Source organism: Ostrea edulis, chromosome 10, assembly GCF_947568905.1.
Source record: "Ostrea edulis chromosome 10, xbOstEdul1.1, whole genome shotgun sequence".
Taxonomy (NCBI): Eukaryota; Metazoa; Mollusca; class Bivalvia; order Ostreida; family Ostreidae; genus Ostrea; species Ostrea edulis.
The window spans coordinates 44,635,133-44,656,655 of record NC_079173.1 but is presented as its reverse complement, the minus strand read 5'-3'; the positions used below and the strand labels follow the sequence as shown (position 1 = coordinate 44,656,655).

Sequence of the window (21,523 nt, the reverse complement as noted above, 5' to 3'; positions counted from 1 at the left end):
GACCTACCTGTCACAATGACCTATCACAATGACCTACCTGTCACAATGACCTATCTGTCACAATGACCTACCTATCACAATGACCTATTTGTCACAATGACCTACCCATCAAAATGACCTACCTGTCACAATGACCTACCTGTCACAATGACCTACCTGTCACAATGACCTATCACAATGGCCTACCTGTCACAATGACCTACCTGTCAAAAAGACCTACCTGTCAAATGACCTACCTGTCACAATGACCTATCACAATGGCCTACCTGTTACAACAAGAGGTACTGTGAGCAATGCTCACTAAGAATACCCCCCGCTTACCCCAATCTCCCAAAGGGTGTTGGTAATGGGTATAAACTACCTCTTTTCTGAGTGTAAAAAACAAATGGCATGACAAACCGAACCATATTGCTACTTCGATGTCCAGTGCGCGTGACCTTTGACCTTTTGACCCCAAAATCGATAGGGAACATCTTCATCCCATGGGTAGTCCATATGTATGATATGGTGACTGTAGGTGGAAAGGATAACGCTTTAGAGCCCGGAAACCATATTGCTACTTCAATGTCCAGTGCGCTTGACCTTTGATCTTTTGACCCCAAAATCGATAGGGAACATCTTCATCCCATGGGTAGTCCACATGTATGATATGGTGACTGTAGGTGGAAAGGATAACGCTTTAGAGCCCGGAAACCATATTGCTACTTCGATGTCCAGTGTGCTTGACCTTTGACCTTTTGACCCCAAAATCGATAGGGAACATCTTCATTCCATGGGTAGTCCATATGTATGATATGGTGACTGTAGGTGGAAAGGATAATGCTTTAGAGCCCGGAAACCATATTGCTACTTCGATGTCCAGTGCGCGTGACCTTTGACCTTTTGACCCCAAAATCGATAGGGAACATCTTCATCTCATGGGTAGTCCATATGTATGATATGGTGACTGTAGGTGGAAAGGATAACGCTTTAGAGCCCGGAAACCATATTGCTACTTCGATGTCCAGTGCGCTTGACCTTTGACCTTTTGACCCCAAAATCGATAGGGAACATCTTCATCCCATGGGTAGTCCATATGTATGATATGGTGATGGTAGGTGGAAAGGATAATGCTTTAGAGTCCGGAAACCATTGCGTCTACAGACGGACGGACGGACGGACAACCCGATTCCAGTATACCCCCCCCACAACTTGTTGCGGGGGGTATAATGACCTACCTGTTACAATGACCTATCTGTCACAATGACCTGTCACAATGACCTACCTATCACAATGACCTACTTGTCACAATGACCTATCACAATGACCTACCTGTCACAATGGCCTACCTATCACAATGACCTACCTGTTACAATGACCTACCTGTCACAATGGCCTACCTGTCACAATGAACTACCTGTCACAATGACCTATCACAATGGCCTACCTATCACAATGACCTACCTGTCACAATGACCTACTTGTCACAATGACCTACTTGTCACAATGACCTACCTATCACAATGACCTACCTATCACCATGACCCATCACAATGACCTACCTGTCACAATGATGTGTTGTTGACATATGGGACACACTTGGCTACCTGGAAATATAGTTAAAGATTACATGTGATCATCTCAAATCTCTTCGTAATTTGTCAATCTATGATAAACATGCACAGTCTTATTCTCTTATGTATGGATTTTAATGTTGTCCAAAAGATGAAATCTATTTATAACAAACATGTATCGTCTTATTCATTAATGTGTGGATTAGAATATTGCCCAGGAGATGTGGTGATAAGATATTATTCATTAATGCGTGGATTAGAATATTGCCCAGGAGATGTGGTGATAAGATATTATTCATTAATGCGTGGATTAGAATATTGCCCAGGAGATGTGGTGATAAGATATTATTCATTAATGCGTGGATTAGAATATTGCCCAGGAGATGTGGTGATAAGATATTATTCATTAATGCGTGGATTAGAATATTGCCCAGGAGAGGTGGTGATAAGATATTATTCATTAATGTGTGGATTAGAATATTGCCCAGGAGATGTGGTGATAAGATATTATTCATTAATGTGTGGATTAGAATATTGCCCAGGAGATGTGGTGATAAGATTGATATTATAGCTCTTTGTGTTTGTGTTGATGGCTGTCACTGATGCACTGCTAATAGTACACAAAAGCAAGAAGCAAATATCTAACTTAAGAAACAAACAAATATATATAATACTGTCTACCATCCTTCAAACAGAAGAAACAAACAAACATATAATATCAAAAATGACAATAATTCCTATCATGAACTACTTCCCTCAAACAGAGAAAAAAAACCCAAACATACTGTCCATTGAGATGCCCCTCCTCTGGGTTTTCACCAGTCTGTCCAGCAGATTAAAACTGTCAGCCACCAGAATTTTTCTACACCCCTCTCTCAGTGACATCTGTCAAAGTAACAGAATAATTTTATGGATAACAAGTTGATATGAAGACTATTTATTACGTCATGGACATTCTCAAACTATACACATCATCATAATGCATATACACTGTGCTTCATCATCTCAATATGTGTTAACTAAATTACATCATCCCAATATGTGTACACTGTATTGCATCATCACAATATGTGTACACTGAATTGCATCATCACAATATGTGTACACTGAATTGCATCATCACAATATGTGTACACTGTATTACATCATCACAATTATGTATACACTGTGTTACATCATCACAATAGGTGTACACTGTGTTACATCATCACAATAGGTGTACACTGTGTTACATCATCACAATAGGTGTACACTGTGTTACATCATCACAAATAAGTGTGTATTTGGAACTCTTACTTTATTTAACCCTTTAACGCCCAGTGACGCCTTTTATGTGCCGACAGGATTAAATTGGGGGCATTTTGTTAATAATTGGAATATAATGAAACAAATCATATTTTCTAAAAGTAGAGTAAAAACTAAACAATTTTTCTACTCAAAGTTTTTCTGTGTGATGTTGGGAACTAGTCGAAAACACGCATTTAAAATCGCACATCGTTACCGGAAAGTAGGAAAATTAAGCCGAAATGACAAAAATTGTGTTATATTCTGTTAGTAAAATCTTTTCTAAAAAACACAATATTTAAAAATGTATATCATATTCAGAAAGGTTGAAACATTTGCTTCATTTTTTCTAACGGTCATATTTAGGTATGGGCAAGTGTCATAGACCTATCTCTTCATGAAAGTAATGCATTTTACAAGTTAAACGGGATAAAATGCACTTTGACGTCATTTGACATTAGCGTGCGTGTGTATTGCGCAAATTGATTATATAACGATACATAACTATATTTACGTGGAAAAAGTAAATAAATTTATATCGGTAAATCTGTGATCGGGTTTTTGTTTTATGAATTAGAACTACTGTTTTACAACCTAAATATATTTATTTCCCTATGTAAGCGTGTCCACCTTCAACCTACATTGTAGGTATACGTGTGTGAACAATGGCTAATGGTACCTTCACATTCACGGATTTTTTCTTACGGATCCTTACGTATTCCACAAGTCCATAAAAGTACATGGATTGTTACGATTTAGACATGGATACCGACGAATGATTTACGAATGCTTGTGATTGACTACGAGTCAGAGATCCGTAATGACTCATAAGAAAAATCCGTGAGTGTGAAGGTGGTATAATGTGCACGGGATTTGTGGTTTTTTTTCGCTATCTTTTTCACGTACATGTATTATATAATCTAAAAGAATAAAGTTTTGTTTACATTTGAGTGTCTCACATGCATGAATTCAAAAAAGGTATACATGTAGATGTATATTTCCATTAGATGAATAGGCAATAAATATGATGTAGGCTATGGAAAGGACTAAAATGTACATTTTTATAAGTTAATCATTACGAGTGAGTTGTCAGTGTGTGTTAGATGTAAGTATGTATACTCATTTAAAAGTGTTAGCATTTAGATTAGGATTTTTCTCTTTATTTGCAATAATAATCTGTTAAAATTCAAAGAAAATTAACTTCAGTACATGCAGTTCATCAATGAGTTTTAAATCTCGTGTAAATGTGTAATATGAAATGCATGCAAAGTTTATCATTCCTAAACAGATTAAATGTAATTTTTGATGAATAACAAATTATGATACAACACATTGTATTCTAGATTTTTAACTACAGTGTATTACTAATTTTATTTTACAACTATTAAAACCGTACTTGATATTTTTAATGATAAATTCCAAATACATGTAGTCATTTTCTTCATTGTACAAATTACTTGGGAAATTTATCCATTAACTGCAGAAAATAGGCAACCTGTAATAAGAGACCACCTGTCATATGTGACCTTTTTTCCATTCTCCGTTGGACAGTCTCTTAATACAGGTTTGACTGTATATATATATATGTAAGTTTATGCAGCAGTTTGTGAATAAGTGTACACTGCCCCACCTCATTTTATATTGTATAAAATGAGGAAAAATTATGTTCATTCCTTATAATTTAATTCAATTAATTGCGTTCGACATTTGATGAATGATTGTAAGGGAAATATGAATTTTATATAGTGTAGACCAATATTGCCATGGCAACAAAATGGAAAAAGAATAGCCAAACTTATTGTGATGTCATTCCCAAGATGTCATATAGCAGGACTAAATGGCAACTTTGTGTACACATATAAAGAATGTTGATGACGTCAAATGGACCTATCAACTTGCATGTTACATATGCACAAGAAAATTAAATCATTCTAAGATAAAATAAACTTCATATCTTTTATTTTACTTTTGAAATACCAATTTGATAATTAAATGTTTAGACTTTCCATTAAACCTTCCTGTTTATAGAAATGTGCCACAAGGACACAAATAGTAATTAAAACAAGATGTGTTTGTGAAATAAAAATGCCCCCGATAATGGCCAATTCTAAAGATGGCCAAGGTCACAAGGACAAATATCTTGGTACCAGTAGAAAGATCTTGTAACAAGAAATGCTCATGTGCAATATGAAAGTTCTAATATTTACCATTCAGAAGTTAAGCCAATTCAACTGAATTGATAGATTATCATCCCCGCCCGCCCCTCAAAAATTGGCCCGCACCGAATTTTGCGAAACTTGCGATTTCCGGATTATTTTCATGTCCGACTCCGGTATTTACACTTCTTGTTTACATTTCCGGTATAGCAACGTGAAAAGCCACGTGACGAAAATAGATCTATATGTGTTATAAACTTCGAAATTTTAGTGATTCATTCATTACTGTATTTCAATAAAACATTCAGTATATATACCTGTATACAGCGAGTAATCCCAGTAATTACATTCAGTATATACCTGTATACAGCGAGTAATCCCAGTAATTACATTCAGTATATACCTGTATACAGCGAGTAATCCCAGTAATATTCTAATTGGTAGAAAATGAAATATAGTACTGTTCTAACAGGTGTTATTAATTGATTGTATCTTGCTTTACGTCTCTCTCAATAATTTTTCACTGTTATGGATATGTCACCAGACCGGTGAAGGGCTACAAAGTTAGGCCTATGCTCGGCACTTACAGCCATTGAGCAGTGAGGGTTCTTTAACGTGCCACACCTACTGTGACACAGGTCATCTCCAAGGACCCGCGACATTCACACCTCATGCTGAGCGTTTGGTGATGAAACTGTCACTATTTTTTTAAAGACTTGGGTACGTCGCGTCCGGGATTCTAACCCCGGCCTTCCGCATGCGGGGCGAATGCTCTAACCTCTCGGGCACCGCGGCGGTTCTAACAGGTGTTATAACATACAATACTGGATCTATGAATGGTTCATCACATCATCCTTACCTGGAGGTTGTAGTCTTGGAGGATTTTAACGAGAGAATCCCTTAATCCTGGGATTTTCATTCCAACCTTGATTTGAGGGATTAGTCTAATAGGATCCACGTGCGTCCCAATGTTGTGTAGGAGTCCCTTAATGAAAGCTGTGGGAAAAATATTCAATGTTATATAATAGTCCCTAAGTTAATGAAAGCTGTGGGAAAAATATTCATTATTATATAATAGTCCCTAAGTTAATGAAAGCTGTGGGAAAAATATTCAATGTTATATAATAGTCCCTAAGTTAATGAAAGCTGTGGGAAAAATCTTCAATGTTATATAATAGTCTCTAAGTTAATGAAAGCTGTGGGAAAAATATTCATTATTATATAATAGTCCCTAAGTTAATGAAAGCTGTGGGAAAAATATTCAATGTTATATAATAGTCCCTAAGTTAATGAAAGCTGTGGGAAAAATATTTAATGTTGTATAATAGTCCCTAAGTTAATGAAAGCTGTGGAAAAAATATTCAATGTTGTATAATAGTCCCTAAGTTAATGAAAGCTGTGGAAAAAATATTCAATGTTGTATAATAGTCCCTAAGTTAATGAAAGCTGTGGAAAAAATATTCAATGTTGTATAATAGTCCCTAAGTTAATGAAAGCTGTGGGATAATATTCAATGTTATATAATAGTCCCTAAGTTAATGAAAGATGTGGGAAAAATATTCAATGTTATATAATAGTCCCTAAGTTAATGAAAGCTGTGGGAAAAATCTTCAATGTTATATAATAGTCTCTAAGTTAATGAAAGCTGTGGGAAAAATATTCATTATTATATAATAGTCCCTAAGTTAATGAAAGCTGTGGGAAAAATATTCAATGTTATATAATAGTCCCTAAGTTAATGAAAGATGTGGGAAAAATATTCAATGTTATATAATAGTCCCTAAGGTAGTGAAAGATGTGGGAAAAATATTCAATGTTATATAATAGTCCCTAAGTTAATGAAAGCTGTGGGAAAAATATTCAATGTTATATAATAGTCCCTAAGTTAATGAAAGCTATGGGAAAAATATTCAATGTTATATAATAGTCCCTAAGTTAATGAAAGCTGTGGGAAAAATATTCAATGTTATATAATAGTCCCTAAGTTAATGAAAGCTGTGGGAAAAATATTCAATGTTATATAATAGTCCCTAAGTTAATGAAAGCTGTGGAAAAAATATTCAATGTTATATAATATTCCCTAAGTTAATGAGAGATGTGGGAAAAATATTCAATGTTTTATAATAGTCCCTAAGTTAATGAAAGATCGGTGAAAAATATTCATTATTATGTAATATTTAGTAAGTTAATGAAAGCTGTAGGAAAAATATTCAAAATTGACGTAAGATTCTTCACCAGAAAGAACTAATAAGTTAGATTCTTGTAACAAAATATTTGTTTTCTTAGAAAATTTATATATTTGGATCAAAGTTAATTGTTATTCACTTTAATCATTATAAGAAAAATCTTCAGTGACTAAAAAGTTGTGTTAACTTTGATAATCATTAAGAACTTTTAATTTACATTATACATTTCTAATAACTTGTCTATAACTTATTTATATTATAACTTGTGTATAAATTAATTATATCATAGCTTATTTATATCATGAATTATTTACATCATCACTTATTTATATATCATTACTTATTTATATCAAAACTTATTTCTATCATAATTTGTATATAACTTATTTATGTCATAGCTTGTCTATGGCTTATTTCTATCATAATTTGTATATAACTTATATATATATATATATCATAACTTCTCTATATCGTATTTATATCATAACTTCTCTATATCGTATTTATATCATAACTTGCTTATAACTTATTTAAGCTATAGCTTGTTGGTAGCTTTACATATATCAAATCTTGTTAATATCTTAAAAAGCCCCTCTATAGCTTACGTGGCTTATCTATATTTTACGTGGCTTATCTATTATAACTTACTTGACTTTTCTATTATAACCTAATTGACTTATCTATAACTTACTTGACTTATCTATAACTTACTTGACTTATCTATAACTTACTTGACTTATTTATAACCTAATTGACTTATCTATAACTTACTTGACTTATCTATAACTTAATTGACTTATCTATAACTTACTTGGCTTATCTATAACTTACTTGACTTATCTATAACTTACTTGGCTTATCTATGCTGAACTTGATTAGATCAGCCCACAGTTCCTCATCATTCTTGTCCTTACAGAATTCGATGGCCTGATTAACGTCCTTCAACTCTGTTGTTATCAAGGTCAAGGCTTTCTTTAAATCTCCCATTCGACCTAACAAAACATAGGTACAAGACGTGTCAAAAGATATACAACCAAGCAGAATAACAGAGTGTGTCAAAAGATACATACACAAACACAAGAACAGAGTTTGTCTAAAGTTACACAAGGTAGCATAAGTAGACTCAGACTTACCTAGTAAACAGACTTGTGATATTTGAGAAACAGACTTACCCAGTAAATAGACTTGTTCAGGAACAAGTTTTCTAATCTGACACTCGTCCATGGCTCATTGTGATATTTCTGACACAGACTTACCCAGTAAATAGACTTGTAATATTTAAGAAACAGACTTACCTAGTAAACAGACTTGTAATATTTGATAAACAGACTTACCCAGTAAATAGACTTGCTCAGGAACAAGTCTTCTAATCTGACACTCGTCCATGGCTCGTTGTAATATTTCTGACTCAGACTTACCCAGTAAATAGACTTGTTCAGGAACAAGTCTTCTAATCTGACACTCGTCCATGGCTCATTGTAGACTTACCCAGTAAATAGACTTGCTCAGGAACAAGTCTTCTTATCTGACACTCGTCCATGGCTCGTTGTAGACTTACCCAGTAAATAGACTTGCTCAGGAACAAGTCTTCTAATCTGACACTCGTCCATGGCTCGTTGTAGGGGATAGTGAATGCTGCTCTTCAGAAAGGGAAGTAACTTCTTTGGAGCGAATTCTGCGTAGAGCTTCACGAGTTGTCCATGGTATGCCTGACAGAGCTGTTGGTCCTTCTGGCAAACTTTGTCTAAATACTGATGTCAAAAATCAAAAGTCTCTTATATTGTATAAATGTCATGGGTTAAAGGTCAAACTTGAGCTAAGCTAGCACTGCAATCATGTAAGTGTATTTACAGTGGTAAAATCAAAAGTCAGGATTTAGAATTAATCAGAAGTCCATAATTGTATCACTTCACCATAAGCAGGTAACTGTGAACATCATACAATCAAAGTACAGAAATTACTGACAGCATCATCCAAACTTTCACAAAATGAAATCATACAATCAAAGTACTGAAAGTACTGACAGTATTATCCAAACTTTTACAAAATCAGATCACACAATCAAAGCACTGAAAATACTGACAGCATTATCCGAGCTTTCACAAAATCAGATCACATAATCATAGTACTGAAAGTACTGATAGCATCATCCAAACTTTCACAAAATGAAATCATACAATCAAAGTACTGAAAGTACTGACATTATTATCACTTTCACAAAATGAAGAACCGGGTTAGAATAGTTCCTCAGTACCCCTTGCTTGTCGTAAGAGGTGACTAAATGGGGCTGTCCTTCGGATGAGACCGTAAAAACCAAGGCCCCGTGTCACAGCAGGTGTGGCACGATAAAGATGCCTCCCTGCTCAAAGGTCGTAAGCGCCGAGCATAGGGATAAACTTGAAGCCCTTCACCGGTCTTGGTGACATCTCCATATGGGTGAAATATTCTCGAGCGGGACGTTAAACAATATTTAATCAATCAATAATCACAAAATCAAATCATACAATCCAAGTACTGAAAGTACTGACAGCATTATCCAAACTGTGATCATACAATCAAAGTACTGAAAGTACTGACAGCACTATCCAAACTTTCACAGAATAAAATCATACAATAGAAGTACTGAAATTACTGACAGCATTATCCAAACTTTCACAAAATCAGGTCATACAATCAAAGTACTGAAAGTATTGACAGCATTATCCAAACTGTCACAAAATCAAATCATACAATCAAAGCATTGAAATTACTGACAGCATCATCCAAACTTTTACAAAATCAGATCACTGATTGAACATTTATTATATTGCACAGATGGTAAAGGGCTCTGACTCGGATAGCAGGAAGTCAGGACTCAAAGTAAGATTTAAGAAGTCTTGGTTTAATATCAGATTTAAGAAGTTTAAGTTAAATGTAAAATTGAGGACGTTTGGGTTCAATGTCAGATTTAATGAGTCATCTGGGTTCAATGTCAGATTTAAAAAGTCAGATTCAATGTTAAATTAGGCCAATTCAACTTAATTAGTAGATTATCATCCAGGGTCACAAAAACATATGGGGCAGGTGGCAGGATTTTATATTTCAATTTTACTTTCTCGAGAAAAAAAATTAATGACAAAAGGCATCACACAGTATTAATCAAATTAATATTCAAAGAATCCTTGGTAGAAGATATATAGAATACCAACATTCTGTGGCTTTAATCATTCACTCATGTCACTGGGAAGCAAGTTTATTTGAAATCGTAATTTTTGCAAAAATAAAAAAAATTAGGGTGGGACCTTTTTTTGAGAGGCAGGTGGGGATGATAATCTATCAATTAATTTTAATTGGCTGTATGTTATCAAAACTGTAATAGCATACATACAAGATTAAATTTTTCACAATTATAAATTCACATATGGTGACCATATACATAAAAAAATTGAGTTTCATATCAAAATGAAATTAATGATTTCATATGTATACTGTGAAAGCAATAAATTTGGCCTGTATAATATTTGGTAGAAATCCTGTTTTTTATTAGTTTCACCTTGATTTAAATACACATTTTTAGCAATATACACACACATTGACCTATAACATTAAACATTTTATGATGTACTTGATTAGTGAAAGGTCAATTCCACCAAAGGTGCTAAGAAGAATACATGTACACAAGCAGCGTAATATGTTAAGTATTTCATCGGTGTTATATGGTGACAGCATATCTAATATGAATTCAAACTTACTGTGAATAGAAACTTCTCATTGTTTTCCAGCTGTTTGACTACTTGTTCAATCTGCAACAGAGAATCGGGCCACATAATCAAAGTACTGTAAGTACTAATGATACAGCTGTATGAAAAGACTAGATGAATTCATTAGCGAGTGAACAACATTAACTTTGAGCATGGTGAACACGAGCAGTTGATGAACAGTGAACATTAAACTGTGAACAGTAAAGGCATGGTGAATGAAAAGTGAAAGAATGGAAAAATGGTAAAGTAGAACATATCGGGAACTAATCCATACTCAAAATGACAAATCATACAATCAAAGCACTGACTGCATTACCATACATGCCAACTTTCCCGATTTGTGTGGGATTCTCCCGATTTGAAGCAGTTGAAAAGGCAAATCCCGATATCCCGATCGGGATTGCAAAAATACCCCGAAATCCCGATTTTCTAAAAATATCTCCCATTTTACGACAACAACCCCCCATTTCCAACCGGAATTTGAAATCCCGCGTCATTTCTGAACTGGCCAATCAGAAATCGGGACAATAGTCAGCCATTGCTGTTTACCTGTGTCGCATGGTATCGGGGTGATGTAATTTACCTGATCTGGCTGTGTCGGGGTGCTTATTGGACAGTGCGAAGCATGTTTTGATAGCAATTAATCCGGAAGACGGATATCAAACTGACATATCCTTTACACAAACGTGAATGACAACGATAATAGTGTCACCATGCACCACCAAACAATCGGACATTCCCGATTTTTTGCCTCTCGCTGACAGCATCCAAAATATGCAATAAGGTACGTAAAATATATGTCTTTCCAACTATAATAATATAGGCTATCCGAATCTATCTGTCTATAGCGATGTATTACATAGTCTATATAGTGTAGTATTCAATAGACTTTGTGATGCGTAATTCGCACAAGTCTGTACTGAATTTTAGATTAGCAAGTAGCCTTAATTTACAAGTAAAAACGTATATTTTGATGGGTTTTTTTCCTGGTAATTATTTCAGATGCCATGGGTGCAAAGGTTTTGTTCGCAAACTTCATAGCAGGGCAGACTACTCCTTTTCTGGTTGCAATGCAGATTGTTCCACCAGACTCTGCAAGCCCATGTTTACAGACAACCAAGATCGCCTTTGTAGTCGTACCTAAATGCATGTGCTTCAATTTAAATTTTGATATATAGACCAGCCAATGTGTATATGGTGTAAAAGGATGCAACTTTAAGTATTATTTGATATTTGTATGTGACTTGTTGGAGAGGATTTTTTGCTGAATAGATGATTTTAATAAAATACTTATGTATATCTTTCAAAGTGGTTTTTTTAATATATAGTTTTGTTCAAGTTAATGGTCAAACACACTTGATGTTGTGTTAATGTATGATACATGTATAATGATTAGATTGATATTTTATTTGAAAAGACAAATATTTAGTTTCATGGTAAAATGTCGTGAATTTTGAGCGTTGAAAAAAGGTCGTCGCGCGCAAAATCCCCCATGGGGATTTTCAAAAGTTGGCATGTATGCATTACCCAATACTCTGTCACTCACACTAATATACCACCTGGTCATTGGAATTGTTAGAGAATAACCCAAGGGTAAAAAGTAATTATGAGAGCAAGAAGGTTGTTCCCCAACATTGCCAACAATGCGGGAATGATCTCCTTTCAATCAAAGTACTGAGAGTATTGACTACATTGTCTTCTCTTGATCAGCCAAGAGTGATACACATGATGCCAGTATATAAGAATGTGTCATCATGTACATTTATAATTTTACACTGATGACCTCCTTTGATGTTTACAACAACCATGATGATTCAGACTTACAGGAAGTTTGTCCATATTGTCAATCAGGAGTTGGGCCGCCTGGTCTCCGTCAAACTCCATCAACTGTACGATTTTGTCGCTGATGGACGAGAAAAGACTGTACTTGTGGATCAGTTTAAATACATCTGTGTTTCCTAGTCTACAAAAATATGACAACATAAAGAATAGTCAACAACACAGATGTCGAGACACAAGTAAAATGCAATACAGGTAGAATAGAACTTGGTGCAAGAGAGATAGTTTCATTTGTACCCTGACAGTTGTTCAAGAGATAGGGTTTTTAGCCAATCATGCGCCATGCATTATATCTGTCAAGTAATAGCTGACCCATTTTACTATTCTTATGAGGCAGAATTTATTCAAAAGCTTCTATATGAGAAGGAAAAATTTCTTGCTGAGGCCTTTTACTCAACATTTAGATATACATGCATAGATGACGTTTTATCTATTAACAATAATCATTTTCATACATATGTCAATTCATTATATCCCAGTGAACTCGAAATAGAAGACACCATAGTCTTCCACATCTCTTCATACTTCAATATTTTATTGAACATAGATGTTAACAGCAGACTAACAACTCAATTGTATGACAAAAGGTATGACTTCAGCCTCCCAATCATCAGCTTCCCATATTTACATGTATGTAGCAATATTTCAATATCACATGCTTATAGTGTCTATCTCATACACAAAAACATGCTCTGCATATGGACATCTTTTAAATCAAGGCAGGTTTTTGACAAGTAAGATGTTGATGGGATTTAAAGTCAGCATTGTGTTATAACAATCTAATTTTTCAATAAAACAGCTCTCAGTTTCTCAGGATATATTTAGTGATGTCATTACATACAATCTACAACAGAGTCACAGATATTTGATCTCTTTGTCATTCTTAAATATTTTCTATGTAGAAAACCAAATATCAATGGCTGCTATATAGGACCTGTGCGCACACTGGTCGTAAATGTACAGAAGGCATAAGTGTTTCTAAAATTGGATATTACCATCAGTTGAATCAAAACTGGTTGTAAATGTACAGAAGGTACAAGTGTTTCTAAAATTGGATATTATTAACATGCTATTCTATAATGTATAGGATTTTTTTATCCACTGATGAAATCAATAATCACTCATCAAACAAAGCACAGTAAAACACATTTATAACGAACAAATTTTCATTTGTTATAAATGTAATTCTTTATATCCAAATTGTTTACTACATTTTTTGAAATAACAGAATAAAAATCACTTCACTGTAAGCATGAATTCATTATATAAAGCATGTTCACTGCCACCGTGTTTTACTGTAAGTGTGAATGCATTATAAATGTGTTCATTGTAACCACATTCTACTGTAAGCGTGAATTCATTATAAATGTGTTCACTGTAACCATGTTTTACTGTTAGTAAGTGTGAATTCATTATAAATGTGTTCACTGTAACCGTGTTTTACTGTAAGTGTGAATTCATTATAAATGTGTTCACTGTAACCGTGTTTTACTGTAAGTGTGAATTCATTATAAGTGTGTTCACTGTAACCGTGTTTTACTGTAAGTGTGAATTCATTATAAGTGTGTTCACTGTAACCATGTTTTACTGTAAGTGTGAATTCATTATAAATGTGTTCACTGTAACCATGTTTTACTGTAAGTGTGAATTCCTTATAAGTGTGTTCACTGTAACCTTGTTTTACTGTAAGTGTGAATTCATTATAAGTGTGTTTGTTATAACTGTGTTTTACTGTAAGTGTGAATTCATTATAAGTGTGTTTCTTATAACTGTGTTTTACTGTAAGTGTGAATTCATTATAAGTGTGTTTGTTATAACTGTGTTTTACTGTAAGTGTGAATCCATTATAAGTGTGTTTCTTATAACTGTGTTTTACTGTAAGTGTGAATTCATTATAAGTGTATTCACTGTAACCGTGTTTCACTGTAAGTGTGAATTCATTATAAGTGTGTTTGTTATAACTGTGTTTTACTGTAAGTGTGAATTCATTATACGTGTATTCACTGTAACTGTGTTTTACTGTAAGTGTGAATTCATTATAAGTGTGTTTGTTATAACTGTGTTTTACTGTAAGTGTGAATTCATTATAAGTGTATTCACTGTAACCGTGTTTTACTGTAAGTGTGAATTCATTATAAGTGTGTTTGTTATAACTGTGTTTTACTGTAAGTGTGAATTCATTATAAGTGTATTCACTGTAACTGTGTTTTACTGTAAGTGTGAATTCATTATAAGTGTGTTTGTTATAACTGTGTTTTACTGTAAGTGTGAATTCATTATAAGTGTATTCACTGTAACCGTGTTTCACTGTAAGTGTGAATTCATTATAAGTGTGTTTGTTATAACTGTGTTTTACTGTAAGTGTGAATTCATTATAAGTGTATTCACTGTAACTGTGTTTTACTGTAAGTGTGAATTCATTATAAGTGTGTTTGTTATAACTGTGTTTTACTGTAAGTGTGAGTTCATTATAAGTGTGTTCACTGTAACCGTGTTTTACTGTAAAACATGAGGCAGTCCACTACATACAACATACTGAATCTTGTAACACTCATAGTTGAAATCATGAGCATGAAAAACAGTTGACAACACCTTCATTTAAGTTTAATGATGTTTCAGACTACGTTACAACAGAACCTAGCGGCAGTGGAATGGAGAATTCAGTCATCCATAACAGTCAGCAGATGAGTGAAGTAGAGAATTATGGGTAATCATGAGAAACACCCTGAGGTGTGGAGAATTATGGGTAATCATGAGAAACACACAGGAGTGGAGAATTATGGGTAATCATGAGGAACACACTGAGGAGTGGAGAATTATGGGTAATCATGAGAAACACACTGAACATGCTAAGTCTACTTGACTATGAAAGAAATTTTTAAGAAACAAGCAAAATCACATGAGGAATTTTGACGTTTTATCTTTCCATTAACTTGACACTACATGTAGCAAAAAACAAGTTTTGTAGTGAAAGAGGGCACTGCATAATAACTTCTAGACTAGAATTCTTCACAATGTCAGATGGAAGAAAAACAACATTGAATTCATGCCAGAGTTACCTGTCCTTGGGTTTAGCGATGGAGTAGTACCTGGTGTAGAAAGGTTAATATTGAGGACTATCTGGTACAATGATTAATCTGTAGCAGTCACTTGCAGGTGGCCAGATAGCTCAGTATGGTAGAGCACCTGACTAGAGATTCAGGGGGTCCGGGTTCAATTTCTGGTCTGGTCTATTGAATTTTCTCCTTCCCATTTACAAACTAATTATCTCGTACCAAGATCATAAATTATCTGATACCAAGATTAATTAATTAACTAAATTCATGTATACCTTCAATGTAAATGAACAGATTTCTGAAACATATAAGTGTTATTCCCCCTTGTCAATCAGATTAAAAATAGAATCTTTGTCTGAGTAATCAAAGGTACACAGTCAAATTTGATAAAAAACATGATTATGATCACCGTGTATCACCGACATCGGATACTGCTATCAGGCAAAGCGAGGATGTTTGAAGTAATAACAATTAAGATGTAAATTCCTTTTTTTAAAACCTTTAGTGATGCTACCCGCTTGTTGGAATGTTTCAATGATGTACAGACTTGCAGTCAATGACTTAAAACTTACACAATATGATGCGGATTTGATTTTTGATCTTAAAATTAAGAGCCTGGTAACTGTAAACCAGAGGGGTCATCGTTGTGACTGATTAGATGTTGATATTGGTGAGTGATATTAAAATAAGGGGTGGAGGTCAATGTCAATTGATATCAGTGCAGGATATTTAAAAAAAAAAGTGGGGGTTTCCAATGTTGATATCAGTAAAAGATATTTAAAAAGGGTCGAGGAATTGCTGACAGCTAGACAAAGAAGATTGATTTTTACTTTTATCTACCAGTACTCTCAGTTCTTTGATTAATACTTACTTTAAATAGATTGCAAGACTCTTCTCATACTGTTTCTCCAGTGTGTACCTGTAAAATACAATAATCCAATAAATAGATGTATAATATTGAGTCACTGAATAATAGATGTATCATATCGAGTCATTGAATAATAGATGTATAATATCGAGTCACTGAATAATAGATGTATCATATCGAGTCATTGAATAATAGATGTATAATATCGAGTCATTGAATAATAGATGTACCACATCGAGTCATTGAATAATAGATGTATAATATCGAGTCACTAAATAATAGATGTATCATATCGAGTCACTGAATAATAGATGTATAATATCGAGTCACTGAATAATAGATGAATAATATCGAGTCATTGAATAAATACATGTATCATATAGAGTCACTGAATAATAGATGTACCACATCGAGTCATTGAATAATAGATGTATAATATCGAGTCACTAAATAATAGATGTATAATACCGAGTCACTAAATAATAGATGTATCATATCGAGTCACTAAATAATAGATGTATCATATCAAGTCACTGAATAATAGATGTATAATATCGAGTCATTGAATAATAGATGTATCATATCGAGTCACTGAATAATAGATGTATAATATCGAGTCATTGAATAAATAGATGTATAATATCGAGTCATTGAATAAATACATGTATCATATCGAGTCACTGAATAATACATGTATCATATCGAGTCATTGAATAATAGATGTACCACATCGAGTCATTGAATAATAGATGTACCACATTGAGTCATTGAATATATACCTGTATCATATCGAGTCATTGAATAAATAAACAGTACAACTATGCTCTAAAGTGCCTAAACTTTCACCCGACAGATGCACCATATGTGTGCAGCCTTTGTGCAAATAAATCAAATCAGATATGCAAACTCAACGAGTCAAGGTCATGAAAGTGGACCACATGAAAGATTGATTGAATATTGTTTTACGTCCCTCTTGAGAATATTTCACTCATATGGAGACGTCACCACTGCCGGTGAAGTTCTGCAAAATTTAGGCCTATTCTCGGCGCTTATGGCCATTGAGCAGGGAGGGTTCTTTATCGTGTCACACCTGCTGTGACACGGGACCTCGGTTTGTGCGGTCTCATCCGAAGGACCGCCCCATTAAATCACCTCTTACAACAAGCATGGAGTACTTAGAACCTATTCTCACCCGGATCCCCACGGGAGCCACATGAAAGAGGAAAGAGAATAGTTGGTAGGTATGTTTATATTTTGAATAAAATTAATTTCAAAACAAATTGACAAAGAAGTTGTAAAGCGCATCTCACTGAAAGCTTTGTAACTTGTCCAACTTAAAGTAGTCAAAATCTTTGCTTCAAAAGCCATATTTTTATATGCTCCCGAACACTGGAAACAGGGGGCTTTTTCATTGGTTGAATATAACATTAAGGAATGCTACTGTGACCAATCCCATAAAGAAGCCGACACACCTTTTAACAAAAATTTTGGCGTTGTGTCCCAAGGGAGGTAAAAGAAGTGGGACCGACAGTGGGTTTCCGACAATAAAGTTTTAAGATCACGTCTTTCTTTTAAATGCCTATAGTGATGAAATCCTTACCCCTGGTATCATGAAATTTACAATGCTGGTAAAGGGCTACCTGTTCTTTCTAAATATCCATTTAGTTCCACTGTAGTGACAATAGCACTAAAGAAGTATTGACTGTTGCATATTGTTTAACATCCCTCCTGTGAATTTTTCACTCATATGGAGACGTCACCATTGCCGGTGAAGGGCTGCAAAATTTAGGCCTAGGCTTGGTGCTCACAGCCTTTGAACAGGGAGGGATCTTTATCATGCTACACCTGCTGTGACATGGGGCCTCAGGTTTCGTGGTCTCATCTGAAGGACCGCCCCATTTAATCACCTCTTATGACAAGCAAGGGGTATAGAGGACCCATTCTAACCTGGAGTCATAGAATTGAAGAGTATATTATCTACATGTTTTACATGTAAACACTACTGTGGAATCATTAGAATTCGTGATGACTCAATTTTCGTGGAATTCGTGAGTACCCCCCACACACGGATTTACATCCTCAATGAATAAAGACATCCCAGAGTTATCTTTCTTACAAATATATAAATCCACGAAATTACGTCCCCACGAACCCGTAAAAATTCAGCAATCCACAAAAATTGGCCCCCACGAATTTAAATGATTCTACAGTATATACCAAGTCTGGCAGTGCCCTGGAGATGAAACCCCTACTCTGGGGATCATAAAATTTACAATTTAGGAGGAGGCCTTCCTGCTCTACATCACTATGCATTTAGTTTTTCTTACAGATGTGCAGTTGTAGAGAAGATCTTTGAAAATAGAAAATATTTTGGCAGTTTATGCCCCACCCCTATGGGTTTATCCTAAAGATTCTTCATACCAAATTTGAAGAGAATTGGAATGGCAGTTATCGAGAAGAAGTTAAAAATGTTCAGTTGTTAATGCACAAGGGAAGATGCACGATGTACGATTACCAATTGCAATAGCTACAGACTAATTTGTGTTACTATAAATAACTCACAGCTCTCCTAGTGCCCTCAGCAGTGTGGTGTTGTTCCGTTCACGGTCCAGTCGATCCAGCGTGGCGGTGATCACAGTTTGTACATTGTACAGGTCAGAGGGCCATTCTTTTACAACAGAAAGGAATTTCTGACAAAAGAAAGAAAAAATAAACAGGAAATTTCATGTTTTACATATCACATTGTACATCTTTAACACATTGTACATTCACTATGTTGCACATCTATGACGTTCTGATGTTAATGTTCTGGTGATAAAGTTACCTCACAGTCCGTGTTCAGGAAGTCATAAAGCACAAGTTCATAAATCGCTGGAGAAAGTCTGGGTTCATTCTGGGGTATATATGGTGCTAAAACCTGTAAAATCATCAAACATCAGTAATGTCAGACAATCACTGGGGGTCCCTACAAGGCGAGGGGGTTACTGGGGCTCCCTACAGGGTGAGGGGTTTACAGGGGCTCCCTACAGGGCGAGGGGTTTATGGGGGCTCCCTACAGGGTGAGGGGTTTACGGGGGCTCCCTACAGGGTGAGGGGTTTACAGGGGCTCCCTACAGGGCGAGGGGTTTACGGGGGCTCCCTACAGGGCAAGGGGTTTACAGGGGCTCTCTACAGGGTGAGGGGTTTACGGGGGCTCCCTACAGGGCAAGGGGTTTACGGGGGCTCCCTACAGGGTAAGGGGGTTACTGGGGCTCCCTACAGGGCGAGGGGTTACTGGGCTCCCTACAGGGTGAGGGGTTACTGGGGCTCCCTACAGGGCGAGGGGTTTACAGGGGCTCCCTTCAGGGTGAGGGAGTTACTGGGGCTCCCTACAGGGTGAGGTGAGGATGGGGGGTGGGGGTAAGTAAGAAGCTATAAAACCTGCAATAAAGGATCACAGATTAAGTGACTTAATTCCACAGGAAGGAGGGGTCACTATGGTGGGCTAAAATTATAAATAAATATAAGGGATAGAGGGTGGGGGGAGGGCTAAAAGTACTGACACATCACTAACTACTTGTACAAGTGGAAGTGATGGGGGAGCTCAGGGTTTGATTAACACCGGGGAGTGGCTCAAAGATTGATTGACACTTGGGAGGAGCTCAAAAGTATCACTGACACTTGGGAATGGCTCAGAGAATGATTGACACTTGGGAATGGCTCAGAGAATAATTGACAATTGGGAGGGGGATCTGAGATTGATTGACACTTGGGAGGGGCTCAGAAGATGATTGACACTTGGGAGGGGCTCAGAAGATGATCAGCACTAAGATCCTACTGAGAATATTTCACTGCTAACATTGACAGTAGATGTTGTGTCAGACCTCATAAGTAAAGAATGTCTTGCTCACCTTTAATTGTTTGTGACTGTGAAATTTCCAAATTTCCTCTTCCCACAATTCCTTGTTTTTACCCAGAATCCTTGAGCACTGTCTGGCTGCTTCAACAAAATTGTCATTTTCCAACAAAAACTCCAGATACTGCTTGGCAACATCCTACAAACATATGACAATATTAGACACTAGCGCATTATGGAAAATAATATGCCAGCAGAGCAATTCTATTCTTAACGCCATGTTCACTGAATACCTTGTTTATTACTTCTATTTGCATTTTACCCCCTGCAGTTCCCCTGCCTTCGACGTTGACATTGAGATAAGACATCAAACCCTATCAGACTAAGTAATTTTTTTTATAGTTTAACTGATATAACTTGTCAATTTTTATTGTTTACATGTGTATAGTAGCATTAATTTCTTTTAAACTTTTATTTTAAGATCAGTTTAATTAAAGTTTAAATGTCAAATATCGAACCAATCGTTGTTATCTGTGTATGGCTGTTAAACGGTTACACGCGTCATTTGAAATGGAAAGTACAATTTGTAAATGTTGAATTTGCGAAGAATCCAGGCAATTGTGTGACCGATTGGAGGGAAGACTGATATGACGATTGGGTAGAAACAGATGTGGTGGTGGTGATTTCCACAGAAACAGATGTGGTGGTGGTGATTTCCACAGAAACAGATGTGGTGGTGGTGATTTCCACAGGAACTAGTTCATTTTGGACAGGTGGCCTAGGAACCAACACATCTTGGACATTTTCTCGATGCTTAATGTAACATATTGCTGCTGACGAGGTTTGTGACCTCAGTGAAGATAATTTTGTGATGTTGAGACGGTTCTGTTATAGGATCTTAGTGACAGTTCATTTCTATGTTGTATTGAGGGAACTATTTTGTGATGTTGAGGCGGTTCATTTCTATGTTGTATTGAGGGAACTATTTTGTGATGTTGAGGCGGTT

General features: G+C 35.6%; 2 protein-coding genes across 10 annotated transcripts in view; one reads left to right on the top strand and one right to left on the bottom strand.

Annotated features, from left to right (window-relative positions):
* LOC130050809 (uncharacterized) overlaps positions 1–12,221 on the top strand; it is a 355,157-nt gene extending 342,936 nt beyond the window's left edge. Inside the window, exon 2 of the mRNA XM_056151563.1 lies at positions 11,922–12,221. Within this exon, the coding sequence (XP_056007538.1) occupies positions 11,922–12,097 (176 nt within the window). The 3' untranslated portion in view covers positions 12,098–12,221. The remainder of the gene's footprint in view (positions 1–11,921) is intronic.
* The window catches only part of LOC125666232 (vacuolar protein sorting-associated protein 41 homolog), a 57,824-nt gene that overhangs the window by 2,312 nt on the left and 33,989 nt on the right, over positions 1–21,523 (bottom strand). For 5 of the 9 annotated variants that reach the window (XR_007366597.2, XM_048899357.2, XM_048899358.2 and 2 more), the window contains 12 exons: positions 20,573–20,716; positions 19,507–19,599; positions 19,245–19,372; positions 16,686–16,733; positions 15,818–15,847; positions 12,744–12,882; positions 10,911–10,961; positions 8,738–8,930; positions 8,031–8,171; positions 5,853–5,989; positions 2,339–2,438; positions 1,542–1,586 (listed from right to left, as the gene is read on the bottom strand). Coding sequence is in view for 8 of the 9 variants with exons in the window: in XM_048899357.2 (XP_048755314.1) it covers positions 1,542–1,586; positions 2,339–2,438; positions 5,853–5,989; positions 8,031–8,171; positions 8,738–8,930; positions 10,911–10,961; positions 12,744–12,882; positions 15,818–15,847; positions 16,686–16,733; positions 19,245–19,372; positions 19,507–19,599; positions 20,573–20,716 (1,249 nt within the window). In the remaining variant the exon portion in view is untranslated. The remainder of the gene's footprint in view (positions 1–1,541; positions 1,587–2,338; positions 2,439–5,852; positions 5,990–8,030; positions 8,172–8,737; positions 8,931–10,910; positions 10,962–12,743; positions 12,883–15,817; positions 15,848–16,685; positions 16,734–19,244; positions 19,373–19,506; positions 19,600–20,572; positions 20,717–21,523) is intronic. The other 4 variants (XM_048899361.2, XM_056151466.1, XM_056151465.1 and 1 more) reach the window with 1 other exon arrangement.